Source organism: Vipera berus (genome assembly GCF_964194415.1).
Source record: "Vipera berus genome assembly, chromosome: 2".
NCBI lineage: Eukaryota > Metazoa > Chordata > Lepidosauria > Squamata > Viperidae > Vipera > Vipera berus.
This window is the reverse complement of record NC_138203.1, coordinates 248936487-248959822: the sequence shown is the minus strand read 5'-3', so window position 1 is coordinate 248959822 and position 23336 is coordinate 248936487. Positions and strand designations below refer to the sequence as shown.

The window sequence follows — 23336 nt, the reverse complement described above, 5'->3', positions numbered from 1 at the left end:
TTTGTTTCCAAAGCAATTCAGACAATTGATGTAATTGCATAATTGTAATACTTTTCATGTTACATTATTTGTATAATCATTAGTTCCCTTAGTTTAGTTTCCATCCATTGTTTCTTGTCTTGCCTTCTGGTGCTTTTGAAAATAAGCTGACCTGCTCTTCATTGTGTCAGCCCCTCAAATATTGGAATACTGCTATCATGTCACCTCTAGTCCTTCTTTTCTCTGGATTAGGCATACCCAATTCCTGCAATTGTTCTTCATTTGTTTTAGACACCAGGCCTTTAATCATCTTAGTTGCTCTTCTGTGGACTCTTTCCAAAGTTTCAACATCTTTTTTTGTAATGTGGTGGTTAAAACTAGATGCGGTATTTCAGGTATGGTCTTACTAAGAATTTATAAAGTGGTATTAATTCTTCACGTAATTTTGATTCCTTTCAATTGAGTACATACTTTCATGATATGATGTGGCAAGATTTATCAAAATCATGCACATTCTCATGAGCCACAGTGGCACAGTGTTAGAATGCAGCACTGCAGGCTAATTCTGCTGACTGTTCGGCAGTTCGGCAGTTCAATTCTCACCAGCTCAAAGTTGACTCAGCCTTCCATCCTTCCGAGGTTGGTAAAATGAGGACTCAGATTGTTGGGGGCAATAGGCTAGCTCTGTAAACCTCTTAGAGAGGGCTATAAAGCACTGTGAAGTGGTATATAAATCTAAGTGCTATTGCTAAGTGCTAACCATATTTCTTCAGAAATCTTAACCTTCTGTATCTTATATAGTACTGGTACATTTTTATCTTTATGGAATAAAATATGTAATTGTATCTACATGAAAAAGGAAGGTATCTGCAGTCTCAGGATAATTTCTTCTAGATTTAAGGAAGGACACAAAAACTTTGGGAAATTAGCTACTCCCCAATCCTTCAGTGAGGACTGAATATATTGCATATGAGACACAGGTTGATAAATGGAAATTTGTAGGGTAAACGGAATGAAATAAGCTGGGAGGATATAAGGATGACTCGCAGAAACACTGAAGAAAAGAAGTACTATTTCAATACAGAGTAACTATGCCATTCTGCATGGGATTGCAATTCAGTGCTTGCCATATGTTGAAATAAATATGATTACTCACAGCACAAAGGTTATGATATGGATAGCCTACTCCAGGGGTGGCGATCCTTTTAGGGACCGTGTGCCCAAACCGCAACCCAAAACCCTCTTATGTATTGTCGGGTGCTGGGTGGGCGTGGCCTATTGTCTGGGTGTGGCCTATTGGGTGGGCGTGCCTGTGGTGGTAATGGCAGACTGGGTGGGGCTAAAAAGTTCAATCAATCAATTCCAACTTTGCAAGATCTTTTTTTCCCCACGAGAAGTTGAAATTTATTGATTGATTGAACCTTTTTTTTTGCACGTGGCGGCAGAGGCTGAAAGCGAAAAGGTTTTATAAAACCCAGCTGAAGGCCTAGGACTGGGGCGACGGCGCATGTGCCCACAGAGAGGGCTCTGCATGCCACCTGTGGCACGCGTGCCATAGGTTTGCCACCACAGGCCTACTCAGTGCATGGAGTTTCATCTAAATTGCTGAGTTTTCTAAATAATATAATATATATGAGGAATACTTAAGGATTAATTTTTGTGTTTATTAGATGATATTGTATTCTTTGCTGTATTTCTATATATTCTGAAAGGAGATGGAAATAAATTGTTTTAGTACTTTCTATAACCAATGCATTGCATTTTTATTGTTGGAAATCTCTAAGGCATATCAGTGCTGAAATGTGATATAAGAATTAAATAGTACAATAATCACAGTAATTATACAGCATAAAATACACAAATAATTACATACCATCATATTCAAGACTGCCTAGACCAGAGGTAGGCAACCTTGGCTCTTTTATGACTCATGGACCTAAACTTCCCATGGCTCAGGAATTCTGGGAGTTGAAGTCCATGAGTCATAAAAGAGCCAAGGTTGCCTACCCCTGGCCTAGACCAGCAGTCCCCAACCTCTGGTCTGTGGACCAGTATCAGGCTACGTCATGCCCGCAACCGGTCCGCACAAACAAGGAAAGCCCCATTCACAGGATGCAGTCAGCACACAAAACCATGCCACCTCCAGTCCACAGAAAAACCTGTCTCCATGTAACCAGTCCCTGGTGCACAAAAGTTTGGGGACCTCTGGCCTAGACTACAAGTACACTCAACTTGTGACCACAATTGAGCCCAAAATGTCTGCTCTTGAGTGAGGCGTTTGTTAAGTGAAATTTGCCCATTTTACAACCTTTCTTTCTACAGTTGTTAAGTAAACCACTACAGTAGTTAAATTTGTAATGTGGCTTTCCCACTGACTTTGCCTGTCAGAAGATCACAAAAGGTGATCACATGATCCCAGGACACTGCAACTGAAGCGACTGAATTTTGATCACAAGACCAAGGGGATGCTGCCAATGGTCGCAAGTGTGAAGGCGCTTTCTGCAATGCCATTGTAATTTTGAACAGTCACTAAATGTGAACTTTTATAAGCTGAGGACTACCTCCAATCCTAGATTTTAAAATGGACAATAATGCAGCTGTGGTGAGATAGAGAATGCCGATATTTTCAAAGTGTGGTTTTAGTTACATCACCATTGCCTTGCTTGAACTTACCTTGTAGCCCACTACTTCTGACTCATTTTCCATGGCATGCACCTGTTCCCAGTTCAGCACTACCCTGGAGTCTGTAATGTTCCACTCTAAATTTCCTGGAGGCTGGCTGGGTGCTTAAAAATATAATGAATACAAGATTTAAATTTATTTGGCATTTGAAATTTCTCATGTCAAAGCAAATAATTCAGGTACCTGACTGTCACCACATCCTTTGTACACTGTTTTCATGTTTGGAAACATTTAGAAGGACATGATTTTTAAAGTGGCTGAATTCCATTGAATATTCTGCTGAAATTCACACCCAAGCCTGCAAGTGATGTTTATGCCATTTCAAACATGCATAAATAAACATTACTGCAAACTAGGATGAAATGCATGCAGACACATAGACACCCACACACCTACAGGAGATCTTTTGCATAATTATCTACACAATTGTCATTATTCTCTTTTTCTCTTCTTCCTTTAATTTAATGGCTTGTTCCAGATTCCTATGAATGACTGCAAAAAAGATACCACTTTACATTTTGAATCAAATGATGGAAAAACAACAGCCATTGATTTTGCAAGAAGGCATTATCTGAACTGTTGACAATTTAATTGCTGAATAAAATAATTACAATTATAACAAAATAGGGAAAAAAATCAATGTATTTGGAATTCCCTGGGAATCATGAATCCTAGAATACATTTGCTGACATGAAAAAAATAATTCCACCAACTTGAATTGAATTGAATTCCACCAAAACTGAATTAAGAAGTCATTCTTATAGATACTGTTAAAATTGTTCAGAAAACTCAGTATATTTTACTTAATTTTCAGGCAAGACCTATTTTTCACAACTTGCTATTTTCTAAAATTGCAGGATAATTAGATTAGCAGCTGGTCAAGTGATAAATAACTAAATCTTGGACATCAATTTCTAAGCATGCTAATGATCAGTTGGATGACCTCCTATTTAATAGGCATTGATGGTATGCCTATGAATTATCAGGTACATGAATTAACATCTGTGTACTATAAATATCCATGCAAATGGAAAGTTATAAGAAAATTGGGAACTGGAAGAAAGGCAAAGATGGAGGGAGAGAGAACAAAGAATTATCTGGTTTCGATTTTGTAGTGAGCAAATAATTTTGGAGATTATATTGAGATGATTGATTATGTTCTACTAATTTATAATGACCACATAAACAGATTTTCCCCAGTAATTTTTGACTTCAGGTCAAAAATTATCCTTATTACTGCATCCCTTATTACTGTAACTGAGTTCATTGATTTTGCTGCTAGTTGTTCTCTTTATTGCATCCTTCCATCTTTCCCAGAATTACACACTTCTCAAGTGAACTAGATCATTGCATAATACATCCAAAGTATGATTATTTGAATCTGGATATTTATACTTCAAGTGAGAAATCTGGGTTGATTTTTTGTTTTCTTGACTATTTCACTACCAAGGTTCAAAAGCATTAATATCCCTACTTCTTCAAAGTCCAACTTTTGCTTTCAAAGAATGTCACAAAGAACACCATTGTCTGCATGATTTTGATCTGTGTAGGAATAGATGCATCTGAATATCTTTTCAAAGACCTTCATGGCTAACTACAATGGGCAAATTTGCAGGGTAGTTGTTGACCGGTGGTTCTGATAGTACTGACAGTCAATCCTAAAAAGTAGAAGTTATCTCCCACTTCAGTATCTTTTCATTTCTAGGGATGGTTACTGTTTGATTTTGTTTTTATTTATACTCAGTCCCATTTTATCACTGTGCTCCTTGACATTCATTATTGGAGTTTTGCAAATCCCAAGATGAACTAAAGCAGCAGATAAATGCCAATCAATTACTGTAATATGATCTTGAGCATATACCTACCATTTTCAAGGATACAGAATAAGAAGAATGAAAGAAGTTGGTAAACTTGTCTATTAATGTATCAACTAAGAAAGAGAAGATAGCAAAACAGAATGTTAGAACAAATGGTGGAAACTGCCAAGAAGAGAAGAGAAACCATAGTCAGAAAAGGTAAAAATCTGAGGAAGGAACTAAACCAAGAATTTCAAAGAACTATTTGAAGAAACAAGAAGTAGTTTTACAACATCTGTAAAACATCAAAAGTGAAGTTGTAGAAAAACAAGAAGTCTTTTAAAAAGTCTCTGAACTTAAAAACAATTTACACTCTCTAATTGGTATGCTAAATGCTATTTTTTTTCTTTCTTCCATTCAATCATGTCTGATTCTTGCAAATTGCCTGAACAAGTCAGTGAAATTTTCTTGGCAAGGTTTTTCAGAAGTGGTTTGATATTGCCTCCTTTCTATGGCCGAAAGTGACTGGCCCAAGGACCTTTGGCTTTGGGCCTAACGTGGAACTAGAACTCACAGTTTCCTGCTTCGTAGCCTGATGTCTTAACCACTGCACTAAACTAGCTCTCTTAAAGGATACTAGTGGGCTGATGATAACTGAATCAAAGATCAGACAAAGATGAAAAGACTACAATGAAAATCTATACAGAAGAAATATTAACATCCCAGATATCTGAGAAGATAGTTGCCACTTATAAAAATCTCTGCTATTATAAGGTTTGTTACTGAGAGTGTCTTGCATAGATAAGCAGCTATATAAATTGCATTAAGAAAAATATTGTTACATCAGCACTCTGGACATTACCAAGTTGGAAGCCTACAGAAATTTCTGCAAAACCCATACAAAAATGGCAAGCAACTTTATGAAATGTTTGTGACAATAAAACAACACTAACAGAACTTTGCTAATCCAGTTTGATGTGTGTTGATCACAAAAGGGAAGCAATACCTGGAAAGACTCATTGGGTATGCTGAATCACATGGCAGGAGAAGAAAAACAGAGGAAGTGTTTTTATTTTCTATTTCTGTTACTGCTCACAAAGCTGTTCAAAGCTCTGCTTGTAGTTACTCAGAATGAAAGGTGTTAAAGTGGCTTTGAGGCTTGGTAGAGATGGATATTAACTTTTCACTTCCAAACTTGGGAGAATGGAAGATGAAATAGCTTATGCTACTACATCTTCATCCCACTATATAGCCCTTGACCTATGTATATACAATTCTGTACAGGTAATCCTTGACTTGCAACTGTAATGGAGCCTTCCCATTATGGTTGTACGTTATGACAACTGTAAAGTGGATCATCACATGATGGACCAGATCAACATATTTACAACATTGTTTATGGTGGTAATTAAACCAATAACATGGCCATTAAACCAACACCAGGATTAAGTGAATTGTTCATTATGGTAAATACCAGTTTTTAGCAAAAATCTGACCATGGGACATTGCAAGCAGCCATAAATGTGGCTGACTGCCAAATGCCTGAAATGCAGTCATGTGACCCAAGGGGCAGGAGAAGGCGGCTGTCAGAACTTCAGAATCAGGTCAAAAGTATCTTTAAGGAAATCCTTGGTAACTTTGAATGGTTACTAAGCAATAGGTTGTAAGTTGAGGACCACTTGTACACAAATTCTTAACCAATATATCCTTATAAAAAAGAAATAAGTTCTGGAAGAGCCAGGCTTTAATGAACAAATGAAACTCTAGAATTCATTCTAACGCATGGCTTTCTAATTACCTTCAGTATACTAGTACTGTTTCTAATATATTAAGAATATTGGGGCAGGAATATATTGAAATCTAATTGTTTTTCTGTATCTTACAATCCCTATAGTAGCATACACAGCATTATATTTAAATTGTTATTTCCTTTCCACAAGTTACAAGAGTAATTTTTAATTCACAGAGACAGCAAGAACGTATACATTTCCAAAGAACACAGCAGAGAATTCTAAGACGCTTTTTAGAAAGGGGTGGGTATTTTTGACTTGGAAGTAGTAGGTTCCCACTTCTGCTCTTAATGATCCTGAAGTACCTACGTGGCTTTTTTGTGGTAGCATTGACAGTGGCACTGAAAGGACCTGCTCCTGCACTGTTGTATGCTCGAACGGCTGTATAATATATCAAGTTGCTCATCAAGCCTGTTATTTTCACCGATGTCTCCTTTCCGGTGGCTCTTACTTTGTTTGAAGACTGTTCTTTCCCACCATTGTTCCAATATCTTACCTAGAGGGAATAAGTCACAGCTTAATTTAAATCACACTGTTGACACTATTGCTCGGTGTCATCTGTTGCTTAATTAAAATAGCTGAAATGCAACTTTGCTTCCAGGCTATTGTGGGGGGAAAAACACTAGGAAGAAAAATATATATTCCTATGAAATCCAAGAGTTTTATTTTGATTCGAGGAAGATATATTTACTGAATAGACATCTACCACTGGATGGGCATACCAGATTTTCTAATGTGATGTAGATAAAAACAGGAGAATCAAATTGTGTATCTGAGAATCCACTTGTGCACCTATTTTTGTAGTGAACTTCAAAAAAAAATCCCATAAAGGCCTCGCTCATATTCAATTTTCCAAATGTGCATTTAAATGTAACCAGGTTTACACAGGATGCATTTAGATGGAAGATTATGTGATTTTCATGGGTGATGATGCAGCAGATACCAACCAAGCATGTATAGAAGTTGGTTGCCAGTTAATTTTCATTCTCAGTGCAGTTTCAGTGAGCTTGCTATAATTGATCTGGTGTAATGCCAGCAAAAAAGCCAAAACTCAAGTTGTGTATGAAAATCTGTGAATTTTTACATTTGGCTTTTATATTCCCCATAAGATCTGATTAATTTGCAGCTATGCCATGTGTTCATCTAGGTTCAGAAGCAGAAAGCGGCTTCTCCAACTTTGAAGAATCAGCCATTTAAGTAACTTTCCTCCAGAAAGTAGGAGTGGGGGAATGGGGAAAAAGTAAAAGTTTCCATGACTCATTTTCCTATTGTGAAATTGAGACAGGATGGCTGATTTTTTAATAGCAAACATAAGCTTAGCATTGCAAAGGAATAATTATTTGAAAGCAAACAGCATCCCATCACAGTAAGAAAGAAGTACAACAGAAATTTGGTTTTACCTCATAGCCCAATAATCTCCCACTGCCCATTTTCCAAGGAATGGGAATCCAGGTAACTTCAATTGTGGAAGAAGAGAGACTATTTGCAGAAACACCAGAAGGAGCGATTGTAGGCTCTGAATTAGGAAACAAAGAACAAAAAAATAATAATGATTTTAAAAATAGAGAAATCTAAGATGACTGATTTGCCAGTCAATTCAAACGCCTGCACTGAATTTAATTATTCATTTACAGATAAAATGCCTAATGAAATTATTTAGTAACTCACCCTCTTCAGCAGAATACACTGTGGCCACTGGACTAAATGGCCCTTCTCCTTTATTATTGTATACGCCAACCTTGACTTCATAGGGTGAAAATGGGAAGATGCTTTCATTCCTAAAGACGTATCTTGGGGTATCAGGTGATGTAATAACTGTCTGTATCCAGGTTGTAATGCCAAGAGGTCGGAAAGCAACCACATAACCAAATCCTTCACCATTCTGTAATTCTTCAGGAACTGGCTAAACACGTAGATAGTATACAAATAAGATACTAAAATCATCATCGTCACCATCACCATCACCATCATCCTTGTAGAAATGTAACCTTCCAATCTGACAATGGTTTGCGATCTCATAAAACCTCTAATCAACCATTTTAATAGCATAGCTTTCTGAATGCTAATAATTTCAATTTAGTAAAGGAAAAATGACCTCCAATACATGAAAATTTAGAATATACTGAACTTCGACACATAAGCTTACTTATTTGGCAATAGCCCCTAGGATATTTAAGTGGCTCTTACTGCTAAGACACTATATTAAATAAAGCTGAAAGAATGCCACATAGGACCTTGAAGCCCATGGAATTTCATACTGATATTTCTGTGGGACTTAATTGTTTTCCATGTTGTTTCAGCTAAAGCTTTGAAGACTATGCTCTGTTTGTTCTACAATGCCTTCAAATCTGTCAGAAATTTTTAAATCTATCCTTTTGATGACAAAAAATATATCAAGTTAGTTAAACAAGTGCTTGACTTCAGGCTGACTGTTCACCTTGTCGTTTATTGATTAAAACCTGAAATTAAATGTTGCATGGCATTATCTTATGCCTTTTCAATGATGATTAAAATACAACTACAGGATATACTGCATAAACGTATGTACTGAACATTGTCAATGACTTATTAAGTACCTGTAGTTAACTGTGTATACAGAATATAAAGCAGATTAGATCTTTCTTTACATGAACTAGTAAGACAAAAGACTAATATTAAACCAAATAGATACTTAATTTACTGCTATGTAATAAAGTAATATGTCTTAAAAGGAAGAGTTGGTAAAATGAGTAAAAGGAAGAATGGACAACACCTGTTTCATTCTCAAGAAACCTTATAAAATCATTTTAAAGACATAACATCCTGTTGGGTATATAAAGAAATTACATAATTGTAATTACAAAAAAGAAGATAGAAAAAATATTAAAAAGGTAGAAATAAAAAAGGAGCATAAGACGAAGATTGTAACTAGTGAAATAGAATTGAAACCTAATTAAAGTAGCATTACAATAAGCTTTATCTGTAAGAAGACTATGGAGTTATTCATATGGTAGGAAAGTGGAGTATAATTCAAAGTATGGATATATGTTATTCAGTTTATTGGAGGGCATTCCCACATGAGGTTTTCCCATTGCTCTAGAACAGTGTTCTCATATGTTTTCAGGAGCTAAGGATTTGTAAATGGAAATATTATGGTTGGAAGTACCCCTTTTCTTCCTTTCTCTGTATAAGATTGTGGTGTTAGTGAAACAATTTAAAGACTCTTCTGTGTGTCTGTTTGGATAGCTGCCTATAATCAGTGGAGCTAAGGAAAATAGACCCAGGATTCTCTACTTGATACTGCTAAACAAGTATGAAAAACCATGGATAAAAATTATGCAATGTTGCACTAACTGTGCAAATAAATGTATGAAAAATTGTACCACAGTAAAATATCAAATTAGGAAAAAAAGAAACAGAATATGTACATAACAAGCCTATGATATGATATGTATTTGTTATTCATATTCACAGTTAGATATGCTGGTATGTATGAATACATGTTAGTTAATTATTAATTACAGAAGGAGGGAGGGAGGGGAAGGGGAGGAGGAGGAGGAGGAGGAGGAGGAGGAGGAGGAGGAGGAGGAGGACTTACATCCCATGTTATGACCAATTCAGACCTGCTGCCTCCACCTCCACTTACTTCAGATGGTGGTACTTCTGGAACTGTGAAGAAGAAACCCAACATTACATATTGTCATATGCTGATAATCTTGTTAAGGACTGGGGTGGGAGAGGTGGGCAATTAACTGCTTCTGAACCTTTGAGCAACATTCAGTATCATAATGGTATTTTCACCCATTTCCAGGAGTTGGAGATTAGAGGCACTTTTTCTAGTACTTTGTTAGTGGCTCATTTTCGTGGGTGGTTATAGAGGAGGACATAAGAATGTAGTAGACATTAATTGTGGGGACTCAATATTAGGCTTAGTTTCTCCCCTTTATTTAACATCTACATGAAGCAGTTGGAAAAACTCACGCATTGGGAGTACAGTAGTCCTTGACATATGACCAGTCACTTAAGGACCATTCAAAATTATGATGGGCCTGGCAAGTGTGCTTTACAATTTGTAAAGAATTTCTGGTGTTGTCAAAAATCATGCCACGCAAGCATCCTCTGAAATGCAGTCAGCATTTCAAGAACTTGGGAATTGCCTTGCCTTTATGACTGCTTAGAGTATTCCATGGCCATGTGACTGTGCAGTTTGCTGACATTTTTGCCAGTTTCCAACAAAAAGTGCACATTTGGAAGAATGTGCTTGCATTTACAACTATGGTGTTCACTTAACGATCCCATATGCACTTAATGACTGCTGCAAAAAATGTTGTTTACAAAATAAATACTGGTTATGTGAGTGTCTTAAGTTATGACCATAATGACATATCTGGTTCCAATTGAGGTTGTGAGTCAAGGATTACCTATATTAAGCTATCCTGAAAAAAAGAGAGAATATATGTATGCACATATATGATAAAACAGACGGTGTAAGACACACAAGCAATATAGGCACTGGCAGTATTAATATTAGAAATTCTAAGAAAAATCTTATTCTTATGCAATAAATTCCCATATAACACTTCTGTTCAATAATCACAAAAACCTACTTTAGTTCTTTACAGCTTAAAAATTGCAAAATAGGGTTTTTTTAACTATTGTGAGCTAAACTCTTGTATCTACATTTGTAGAAACTCTTGTATCTACATCTAGACCTTATATCTACATTTAATTTCATTTTTCCAAACTTTAGCAAAAGAACTGCAATATAGAATAACTTTTATTATTTCCATGTATGTTTTTCTCTTCACTTATAATATTCCAGAGCTAAACATCAGACAAGATTACTTAGTGTCCTGCTCTACTAATCTCCATCCCTTGCTGACTCAAATTAGTTTCCCCTTATCTTATAATAAGGGGATACACCAAGATATATCCACTTGTTAAGCCTCATCTAAATGTTTATTGGTGCCAAAAACAATGCATTAACTTTGGCAGCAGAATACTGGGCTAAATACATTGTCTTATGGAAGGATTTCTTTTTTCTTTAAAGGACAGGTGATTCTGAGTTGACTGAATCTCAGTAGCATAGCAACACTGCATTGTCAATCTTTTTTTTATTGTTTAAATTAATATAATTTTGCATACTTGCCCTTGCATACACTGTCAAAATATTAACAATTTGATTTGACATATCCTCCCAACACATGAGCCCAATTGGGTAGCGAGGTTGGAAAATATATTACAAGAGTTGTAAACAATAAAAATCACTTTGCTATGCTGAAATTATCAAATGAAACAAGCAAACAAAGAGACCCACTAACCTGCCTCTTCAGTTCTTACTTTTTCTGAGGGTAAACTAGGTTCTCCACCTCCAATTTTGTTGTTGGCAACTACACGAAATTCGTATTCAACCCAAGGGTTTAAATCTACTGCAGTAGCCATGAATGTTCTCCCATCGATGGCATCAGGAACTGTCATAAAACATTTTGGAAGAAATTAAGAAATTCTCATTCTCAAGAACTATAAAATATCTAAGGATAGCTATAAATTTTACCTGTTCTGGCTCTTTGCCAACCCACTGAAAATGGTGTCCTGGCCTGAACAATATAGCCAGTGATTGGACTGTGATTATCTAAGCCCTCATACCAAGAGATTTGAGCTGTTGTAGCTGTTATTTCATCCACTTTAACATGCTCTGGAGGTCCAGGTGAACCTAATGCAGTAAGAGAAAACATTTTAAAGTAGGTTGTGATCTTTTAAGTTAACAATCACTAACATGTAATAACAAATGATTTTTATTCTTGCATCACTGCAAAAGAATAAACCAACTTATAGAGCAAGAAATGTTTGTACATTCACCAAACCATTGTTTTGTTATTTTATGGTAATAAAAGGAAGCTCTAAAACAAGAAATAAATAAGAGGACAATAGCTCATGCATTCTTTCCGAGATCTTTATTCAAATTTCTCTACCTTTAAATTATGTCTTTTAATTTAGTCGTTAATATCCTGTCCTGAATCTGTCAATCTGACAAACTGTTATCTAAAGCAGTTTTGCCGTGAAGCTTAACACAATGTCAGCACCATGGACAGCACTGCAGCACTAGGGATTTAATTTTCCTTCTAGGAGGATGTTTCTTGGATCAGGGCAGAGCAGAGCCCAGTAAATTAAAGCCCCATTGGAAAAAAAAAATTCTATGGTTGGAAAGGTCACATTTAACACATTCTCCAAGTTATGTAAAAAAGATGTTAAGACTCTAGAAAGAGTACAGAGAAGAGCAACAAAGATGATCAGGGGACTAGAGGCTAAAACATATAAGGAAAGGTTGCTGGAATTGGGTATGTCTAGTCTAATGAAGAGAAGGATGAGAGGTGACATGATAGCAGTGTTCCAATATCTCAGGGGCTGCCACAAAGAAGAGGGAGTCAAGCTATTCTCCAAAGCACCTGAAGGCAGGACAAGAAGCAACGGATGGCAACTAACCAAAGAGAGAAGCAACCTAGAACTAAGGAGAAATTTCTTGATAGTTAGAACAACTAATGAGTGGAAGAACCTGTGCCCAGAAGCTGTGAATGGTACAGCACTGGAAGTTTTAAGAAGAGACTGAATAGCCATTTGTCTGAAATGGTATAGGGTTTCCTGCCTGAGCAGGGGGTTGGACTAGATGACCTCCAAGGTCCCTTCCAACACTATTATTATTATTGTTATTATTATTATTATTATTATTATTGTTGTTGTTGTTGTTGTTGTAGTTGTAGTTGTTGTTGTTGTTATGTTCTTCTTAGTTCATTATAGAGAAGGATTGGTTTTATATTTGTATTTGGAAACTTTAAAAATATTTTATTGCCTATCCTGGAAAACAGACTACAAATTATAATTATATTGGCATTATCAGCTTCAGGTTGGACATGGAGACTATACTTCAAAACACTGCTCTGTTCTGAATACTTATGTCTAAATAAGGCAGCTTGCAAAATTAATTCACACATGCAGGTAGTTTGATCGGGTAAATACTATTCTTACCTAAACACTAAGTACTGTTTCTGTAAGAAAGCAAGGTAAATCAAATGTGAATATGACTGGCTTTTCATACAGGTCATTTCTGAGGATGTCAGTGGTATTAATAAATGCAATAGTCACTTCAAATAGTCACAAATTCTCTTGTGGTTTGGGACAATTATATTAAGAAATGTAAGCAGTACCAAATCATACAAAATAATGCTGAATGGAAGGTATTATATGGTAACCAATGATGGAGTTGCACAAGTATAGAATTCTAATTTACCAGCTAGGGAACATACTATTCACCAATCTTGAATTTAATTATAATTTCCCTATGTATCAAAGGATGCCCCTGAGTATTATTTAGATAGCTGGGAACAGTGGAATGAATATGGGCACTGTGAACACTGGATACAGTTCATTAAAGCAAATTTTTAATAGCAAGACCTTCGGTCTTATAGAACCAAAAAGTGTTGCTTCGCCTGTAGAAAAATACTTAAAAGTACATAGTTTTGAGGCCCTGTAATTAAATTATTTTCTATTTTTAGAATTCATTAATGTATTTAGTTCACTCTTAAGAACTGGTCAGAGAGCCAGTTTGGTCTAGTTGATTAAGGCACCAGGCTAGAATGTGAGTTCAAGTCCTGCCTTAGGCATGAAAACCAGCTGGGTTACTTTGGGCCAGTCACTCTCTCTCAGCTCACCTCACCCCACCAGGTTGTTGTTGTTGTGGGGGAAAAGGAGGAAGAGTTGTTGGATGTGTTTGCCTGGAGTTATTTATAAAAATAATAAAGGTGGGATACAAATAAAATAAAATGTCATTTACACTAAAACAAGTTACTATGTTGTCATTGCTTGCCTTCATTTGCACAAATACATACAAAGTGGTGTGTGTCTGTAACATACACTGTGGTTAAAAGAGATTCATTCTCATGCTCTACTTGAGGAAATTAGATATAATACCTCCAAATGGTATTCCTTAAAAAAAAGATACCTCGTACTATAAGATCTGCTGCAGATGATACACTATCCACCTCAGTCTTCACTGTGCACACATATTTTCCACTGTGTTTCAGCTGAATATTCCTAATCATTAAGTCTCCAGATGCACTCTGTTGAGAGGAATAAAAAAATGGTAACAATTAGCTCTGATTACAACATAATTGATCAGCTTTAAAACATTTTTTCCCTCAGATAAAGAGACAGTGGAGTAGAAAGAAGCTGAGCCCTCAACCAGAAAATAACACAGTGCAGTGATAAGCAACATACGGGTGTAGTACTTCTGAATCGAAAGTAAAAAAAGTTGTTTTGTTGTATCTTTTCTTGGCATCTGTGATATTTTCTGGGAGAGAAGTGGAGAAACTGAGCACAGTCATACTTGCACCTTAGATTGAGAAAGCTCATTTCAACAGTTTTAGAGAATCACCAGCTGGGTTTGTGTGGAAAGAAATACCCAGGTCAAAATGTTCGAAAACAAGATACCAAAGATAATTGGATGCTTCTCTTTCTAACTTTAGGAAGTTGCTGTAGATGTTCTGGGAACTTTCAATTGAATTAAGAACAAAAGGGGATGTGTGTTTAGGGAATGGAAGATGGGTATAATCACCAAGCAAACTAACTAACATCTGCAGAAAGAAGACTAAAGCACTGAAGCTAAAACCAATCAAAAAAGCCTTCCCCACTATATCAGTAATAAAAGAAAGAAAAGGGAAAGGATGTATCCATTGCTAAAAAAAAAAACATAGGATAGTTACGGAGAGAAAGGCAAGTACCTTCAATTCTTATTTTGCTTTGATCTTCTCCCCACAGGGGAATTGCATCAAAACAAAACAACTAAAAAAAGTAGAGGCAAGCCAAGATAAGTAAAAAGATGCTAACTACATGAGTCCTATTTATTTTTTATCTCTAATTGCCATTCATACTTTATTTTTGCCTGATCCATAAAATCTGTATAAGATTTTATTCTAGGTTCACCTCTAAGTCTATTTTTGATCTTTCAAGGCTTGTTTGGCTGTTTTACTGCTTTTGTGATGTGTAAGACTTTCATCCTGTCTTTCCCTGGATATTATGACAGGTTATTTCAAAAGTGACTTGGATCTTTTTTTCTCTGAAAATTCGGGATTTTTCTCACTTTTTTTTTACAATCTCTCTCATTTCTTCCCATTGTTTCTCAGGTCTCCTTCACACGTTAAATCTATTCCTTGCTATGATCTTATGATTTAACTGTATGTCATAGAATCACAGGGCTGAAGAAACCTTGGAGGTCTTCTAATCCAACCCCTGCTCAAGGCAGGAGTCCTTAAGTCATCCTGGACAAATGGTTGTCTGATATTTTCTTAAAAACCTCCTGTGATAGACTGCCCATGACTTCAGCAGACAAGCTGTTCCACTGACTAACTGTTTTCACTGGCAGGAAATGCCTCTTTATTTCCAGGATGGATCTCTCTTTATCTTCCACCTATTACTTCTTGTCCTGTCCTCAGGTGCTATGGAGAATAAATTGATCCCCTCTTCCCTGTGACAACTCTTCAAGTATTGGAAGACTTCTGTCAGGTCTCCCCTAATCTTTCTCTTCGTTAGGCTAAACATAGCACTCATTGTATGATTTAGCCTCCAGATCCCTTTTCTTCTTTGTTGATCTCCTTTGCACTGTTTCTAGGGCCTCAACATATTTTTTTTGTATTGTGTTGACCAGAATTGGATGCAGTATTCCAAATGTGGCCTCACTAGCACAGTATAGTCATAACATCACTTCATGTGATCTTAATGGTATTCTTCTGTTGATGCAGCCCAGGATTGAGTAGGCGGCTTTTTTCCTGACTCATACTTAGGTGGAGGCTTACCATGTCCTCAAAATCAAATCTTCATGGCACTTTTTCCCCCTGTCATTTAAACCAATACATTTGACCCCAACAATTCATAGTTTGTTTATAATCCACACCTGGAAGTATCTTGGCTGACATGAAGTTTTCTATCTTCCATATTTTAATATGCAATTAATTTAATTCCAATGTTATCCTTTCTGTGATCTTTAGGTGTAGAGTGTGCCTTCATATTCATTTAAGCCAGTATTAGTAGCAAATAAATAATTCTGTTTGTGAAACTCAAGAGTATTATACTCCTGTCTTTATATTTACAGTATATGATTGAAATTGTCCTATAATTAGAGATTCATCTTTTCCCAACTTTTTATTGTAATAAGCAATTAGTAGTGAATGGTAGATGTATTACTCTTCTAGATTACCTCCTGCAATCTGTCACAGAATTATTCAGCCTTCAACCACTACATCTATAATCATAGCATACAATTGTATAACTCTGTTTCTCAATGAATTAGCCACCAATTTAAGTAGGTATAACTCTGTTACTTACGAGCTTAGCAATGTCAGTTTTTATGTCTGGTATTCCATACCTTAACAAGGTCTCATATCCTTAATAGCAACAATCTGATTTAACACATCCAGTTCCTGTTCATTTCTGCTTTGTCAGCTTCAGTTTCTCCCTCTCCCTCCCCTCCCCCCTCCCTCTCCCTTCCCTTCCCCGATTGCCATCATTATTGACTGTAATACCTTTTGACCTGAGTACCAACATGTGGTATCCAAACTTGTTTAATTGTTTCAGCTATGTCCATAATATTTTCTTGACAACAACATCAACCTCGGGCTCAGGGTAGGGGAGGTGGCGTGATGATCATTATTAGAGAGACCCTCCGTCCACGGGAGGCCACTGCCCCTCAGATAGACGGATGTGAGTCCCTCCTCTTAAGGTGGGGTCCTGGTGGTCAGTTGGGCCTGCTACTTGCATACCTCTCTCCAAGCTTCGTAGCAACGGCTCTGCCCAGGCTACTTGACGCCCTCTCGGGATTGGCGGTTGAATTTCCCAGACTTATGGTTCTGGGAGATTTTAATCTGCCTTCCCTGGGCGGTACATGGGAGGTGGCCCGAGAGTTCATGGCTTCCATGATGGCCATGGACCTGACCCAAATTATTCAGGACCCGACGCACGAGGGGGGAAACACACCTGATCTTATTTTTATCTCTGGGCAGTGGTTTAATGGTCTGGGGGGGGTTACTCCAACATCTCAACCCCTTTCATGGACAGACCATTATCTCCTGTGGTTGGGCCTCCGTCACGTAACCCCCCGCTGTCAGGAGGTGGAACCGACCAGATGGTTCTGCCCCAGGCGCCTGATGGACCCAGATAAGTTCCAGATGGGGCTTGGATTGATTCCTACCTCCCTCTCCCACAGCCTGGTCGAGTCCTTAGTTAATGCCTGGCAACAGGCTGCCTCGGAGGCTCTCAACCGCGTTGTGCCTTTGCGGCCTCTGACCTGGCGCAGGTCCCGGCTCACTCCTTGGTTCTCCAAGGACCTGCGGGAGATGAAACGCCGGAGAAGAGGCCTAGAGAGCATTTGGAGAACCAGTCAGTCCGAGTCTGACCGAACACAGTTAAGATCCTTTTCTAGATCTTATCTTGTGGCAATGGAGGTGGCAAAGCGCGCTTACTTCACCACCCTCATTGCGTCTGCAGATAACCGCCTGGCCGCCCTGTTTGGGGTGGTCCGCTCCCTTTTAAATCAAGGGACGGGAGAGGACCCCTTACGAGGACGGGCTGAGGAATTTAGTAAATATCTGGTGGACAAAATTGCTCAGATTCAGGCTGGTCTGGACTCTGACTGGGCAGTATCTGACGAGAGGAAAACGATGAGTCTGACTGAGAACATTTGGGAAGAGTTTGATCCTGTGACTCCGGATGAAGTGGACAGGATCATGGGGAAATTAAGTGCCGCCACGTGTTTGTTGGACCCGTGTCCCTCCTGGCTGGTCTATGCCTCTCGGGAGGTTACACGAGGCTGGATCCTAGCAGTTATCAATGCCTCACTAAGTGAAGGGTACTTCCCTGCCGCCTTGAAAGAGGCGGTGGTAAGGCCCCTCCTTAAGAAACCTGCATTGGACCCAGCTATTTTAAATAACTTCTGTCCTGTCTCCAACCTTCGCTTTCTTGCGAAGGTCGTTGAGAGCGTGGTGGCACGACAGCTCCCTTTGGTTCTGGAGGAAACTGAGTATCTGGATCCGTACCAATCGGGTTTCAGGCCCGGGTATAGCACGGAGACGGCATTGGTCGCGCTGGTGAATGATCTCTGGCGGGCCCGAGATAGGGGTTATTCCTCTGTCCTGGTCCTATTAGATCTCTCAGCGGCTTTTGATACCATCGATACTATCTTGCTGCGTCGTCTTGAGGGGTTGGGAGTGGGAGGCACCGTTCTGCGATGGTTCTCCTCCTACCTCTCGGGCCGTTCGCAGACAGTGTTGGCAGGGGGGCAGAGGTCAACCCCTAGGCCCCTTAGTTGTGGGGTGCCTCAGGGGTCAGTACTCTCGCCTCTCCTGTTCAACATCTATATGAAGCCGCTGGGAGAGATCATCCGTGGCTTCGGGGTGAGGCATCATCAATATGCTGATGATACCCAGCTTTTCATCTCCACCCCAAACCAACCCAGTGATGCCCTCGATGTGATGTCCCGTTGCCTGGAAGCGGTACAGATTTGGATGGGAAAGAACAGGCTCCAGCTCAACCCGGCCAAGACTGAGTGGCTTTATGTACCAGCATCTCATTTAGTCCAAGAGGTTCCATCTTTGGTTATAGGAGGAGAGATGTTACCTCCCGCTGATAGAGCACGCAATCTAGGCTTCCTCCTGGATTCACGATTCAGTTTTGAAGATCATATTGGAGTCGTGGCTAGGGGGGCATTTGCCCAGATTCGCCTGGTACGCCAGTTACGCCCCTTTCTGGACCGAGATGCCCTACGCACAGTCACCCACGCACTCGTTACTTCCCGTATAGATTACTGCAATGCTCTCTACATGGGGCTGCCCTTAAAGACCCGGAGGCTTCAGCTGGTGCAGAATGCGGCTGCACGGGTAGTGATGGGAGCACCTTGACACTTCCATATTATACCCCTCCTGCGTGAGCTGCATTGGTTACCGGTTGCCCTCCGGGTGAGATTTAAGGTGCTGGTACTTACCTTTAAAGCCCTACATGGCTTAGGACCGGGATACGTGCAGGACCATCTGCTGCCAGGAACGAATTCCCATCGCCCAGTACGCTCACACAGAGAAGGCCTCCTCAGGGTACCGTCGGCTACACAATGTCAGCTGGCGACCCCTAGGGGGAGGGCCTTCTCTGTGGGAGCGCCAGCCCTATGGAACCAGCTCCCCCATGAGCTTCAGATGGCCCAAGATCTCCAGTCCTTTTGCCACGGCCTCAAAACACTCCTTTTCCACCTGGCTGACCTGGACTGACAGGGATTTTAATTATGTTTTAAATTTTTTAACTCTAATTTTTAATTTATTTTAAATTTAATTTTAATTTATTGTACAGAGGCCTTTAATTTTAATTTTATCTTAACTTCTGTATTTATTGTATGTTATTGTTGTTAGCTGCCCTGAGTCCTTCGGGAGATAGGGCGGCATATAAGTCCCAATAATAAATAATTAATAAATAAATAAATATAGAAACGTTTTCTCACTGCCTTTTTCTGAGTGTTTGGATTCCCAGTGCAGATAACATTTTATTTCAGTTCTTGTCTTCTGACCTTATCAGCAAAGTGACCAACCATAAACCCACCTTTATTGCACTAAGGATCATTAAAGCTATTGATCAATCTGTCAAGGTTCTAAGGAGAAAAAAAAGATGCTCAAATATCTATGATTTACCTTGACCAGATTTAGCTCCTAGTTAATGAAAATAGATTTCAGTCATATAAGGTAATGGCTCCTTTGTTACCCCAGGAAATCTTCTTCATTTGTTTTCAACAATGTAATCTGCCACACCAGACAATGGTCTGCCACCTGATTATGTTATTTTTATATTGTGACCATCACACTTATTATTATTGTCATAAAAGAGGCCAAATGTCACCTCTTTTCTAAGAACTTTAATTTTTTTTTATCATTCATGTTAGTGCTCTGCATTTTAGCACCTACGATTAATTTAAACTGGAGATACCAGTTTATTTTGAATTGAATTTAGGATTTTGTGCAAGTAGAAAATAGGCTCCATCTCTATCATAGTTCCAGGACTTAACCTTGAATATGTACTGTAGTATAATTTGGCATTAAATTACTGAGTTTTAAATCAAAATTAATGTTAGCATTATTAAGGATGGTTTGTCTACATATTTTAAAAGTAGGAATTATCTCATCACATTTTAATCCCTTGGTGTTTAAAGAATATAATTCCAGGTGCACTCTGGGAGAGCAGTTCATATTATCTTGATGAACAGCAATTAATAAAAAGTTGAGTTTAAACCCCAAATCAGAATCATAACCAAAATAACAATTGCCATGCTGCCTCAGCTTTTTTTTTCCCTTTTGATTTCCATGCCAAGAATTGAGGTACTTCATGCTACCAAGTAACCCTTTACTTTTAAAACAAGAAAAGGAGCTTTGATTTAAAGGTAGAATATTCTGCTACAGAATTGTTGCAGGAAATGTAATCGTAACCTGAAAGAAGATGGTGTTCTCTGGTAGTAGTGCTTAGAGCAATTAATATCTAAAATGCAATTATATTTATGCATTTAGTTCGCTAGTGACTTTTGGAAGAAATCAAATTTTGCTTTTTGAAAATGGAGATTATTAGAGAAAATAAACTGCAACATAGACATAAATAATATTGAACTGGTTAAATTCAAATTAGGAATGATTGTTAGGGTTAGAGTCATAAGTCAAGGACTTCCTGTATTTGTGTTTTAAGATTCCTTAACACCTTACATCATGTATTAGGGATGGAATATAAGTGATACCACTTTCCTCTTTTCATAATGCACATGAAAATATTTTCCCAGGTTGTTTGAGTTATCGATTTCATTTTAGAGAAGTGTTTTCCGATTTGCAATCATATTTATTTAATTTATTTTATTAAATTTATATACCGCCCTATTCCTGTAGGACTCAGGGCGGTTTACAGGGAAAATTAAAAGCATAACATACAAAAATTAAAATCACTTAAAACAATTAATTAATTCAAGTCCCTGAAATTTAAAACTAAAACCCAATTAAAAATTAAAACCCCTCAGTCTGGGCCAGACAGCTCGAAGAGCCAAGTTTTCAGGTCCCGGCAAAATGAACGAAGGTCGAGGGCAGTCCTAAGTTCCATGGGAAGTTGGTTCCATAGGGCCGGTGCACCCACAGAGAACGCTCTTCCCCTGGGAATAACCCGCTGGCATTCCTTAACCGGCGGTACCCTGAGAAGGCCCTCCCCGTGGCAGCGCACAGGATGATGGGAAGTTGATGCCAGCAGCAGGTGTTCCCTTAGATAATCCGGACCCAAGCCATTCAAGTTCCGCTATACTTTTAAGGCAGATGCTAGAATGAATCCTATTTTCTTATGTCCAGCTTAATTTTACTCCATATATTCATGCTGTTTGTGGCCAGGAAACATACATTATTCAGTTTGAATGTTTTAAAGCTTAAGTTATATCTTCAATATAAAATATTGTCAGCCATATTTGGTGTCTCTTTCAGTGACCTCTTCAGTAAAATTAATCTTGTTATAAATATTCAGAGTGTAAACTAAGTAGTGCGACTGTCAAAGAGAATAATTTTAGTTTAAATAAAAGCTTGACTACTTCTTTGATGAAAATAGAAAAATCCATACATATATAAAACCATACCATATATAACTGTAGTAAAATGCTACACATAGCCTGATGAATTGTAATATATATGGTCCTTGACTTACAACAATAGGAATCAGAAAATTTGTTGCTAAGTGGTGCAGTTGTGAAAAGAGGTACCACATGTCTGCATTTGATTTTGCATCCCAATTTTTTTTTACCACAATTGTTAAGTGAATCACCTGCACTCATTAAGTGAGATATCACATGAGCACAACTTGCGATCTCTTCCTTGCTTCACTATTGGCTTTGCTTGGAGAGCTGGGAAGGTCACAATTGGTGATCACATGACTGCAGAATGCTGCAACCATTGTATGCTCAACCTGGTTGCCAATTATCTGAATTCAAATCACTACATGGATGCTGAGAAAATTGTAACTATGAGGACTAGGCATAAGTCAGTTTTTTCCGGCACCATTGTCACTTTGAATGGTTGTTAAACACTGGTCATCATGCAAGGACTATCTATACTAATAATTCACCATATTACTAAAATCAGTACAATCCATGTAAAACAGTCTTAGATGCTATGAAAACAAAGAAAGAAAGCTCTGAAACTATCAATGTTTCATACAGTTTTGGCGGTGAAAGATTTTATTCAGTTTCAACTAGCAAAATTAGATCTCTGCTACTGTGAATAGTTTATAGTGACAGGAAGGTCACCTTTCCTGATGAGCAGTTTGCTGACCCATAGAACACAAATTGTCAACAGGCTGGATAGCATTAAAGAAGTAACAGCATTATATTACCAATATCTGCACAATTTCAGCCAATATTAGTGTTCTCAAATCATAATTGCAACATTAATAAGTCAGGGAATCTTGGTAGCTACCTACCACAATCTGATTTTTTACAGTTGGAACCTATGACTAACCCATCATTTCTGAGACATTTACCACCAAAATCTGAACAAACAAGAAATAACAGTGATACTTTAAAGAAGCAAACTTTAAAAACTCACAAAACTCACAAAAAAAACTTCATGGAAATTAAAAACTGCTTAAGGTGAAACAAAGGAACTAGAGGCCATAATTAAAGAACTAATGGAGTTGTGAAAATACAAAACATTTGCCTATTTGAAAATGGAACATCAATCATCAAGCTCTCTGGAAAGTTATTGGGGGCCTGTTGTCCACATTAAGCAAAACTTCAAGAAACCCTATAAAACTATCCAGAGTACAGTAGTCCTTAACTTACAACTATTTTTTTTTAGTTGAGCATTCAAATGGCACTGAAAAAAGTGACTTATGACTGTTTTCACACTTACGACTGTTGTAGCATTCCCGTGGTCATGTGATCAAAATTTGGCTGCTTTATGATGGTTGCAGTGTCCTGGGGTCACGTGATCACCTTTTGCAGCCTCCTGACAAGCCACGTCAATGGGGATTCACTTAACAGCCGTGTTGCTAATTTAACAACTGCAGTGTTTTACTT

At 38.1% G+C, this 23336-nt stretch overlaps 1 protein-coding gene across 1 annotated transcript in view; it reads right to left on the bottom strand.

Moving 5' to 3' along the window:
* Window positions 1-23336, bottom strand: part of LOC308662928 (contactin-3-like) — a gene marked incomplete at both ends in the record, with an annotated part of 174773 nt that overhangs the window by 4167 nt on the left and 147270 nt on the right. The window contains 8 exons of the mRNA XM_081319074.1: window positions 2653-2765; window positions 6557-6743; window positions 7648-7763; window positions 7916-8150; window positions 9825-9895; window positions 11548-11697; window positions 11781-11939; window positions 14223-14340. Of these exons, the coding sequence (XP_081175200.1) occupies window positions 2653-2765; window positions 6557-6743; window positions 7648-7763; window positions 7916-8150; window positions 9825-9895; window positions 11548-11697; window positions 11781-11939; window positions 14223-14340 (1149 nt within the window). The remainder of the gene's footprint in view (window positions 1-2652; window positions 2766-6556; window positions 6744-7647; window positions 7764-7915; window positions 8151-9824; window positions 9896-11547; window positions 11698-11780; window positions 11940-14222; window positions 14341-23336) is intronic.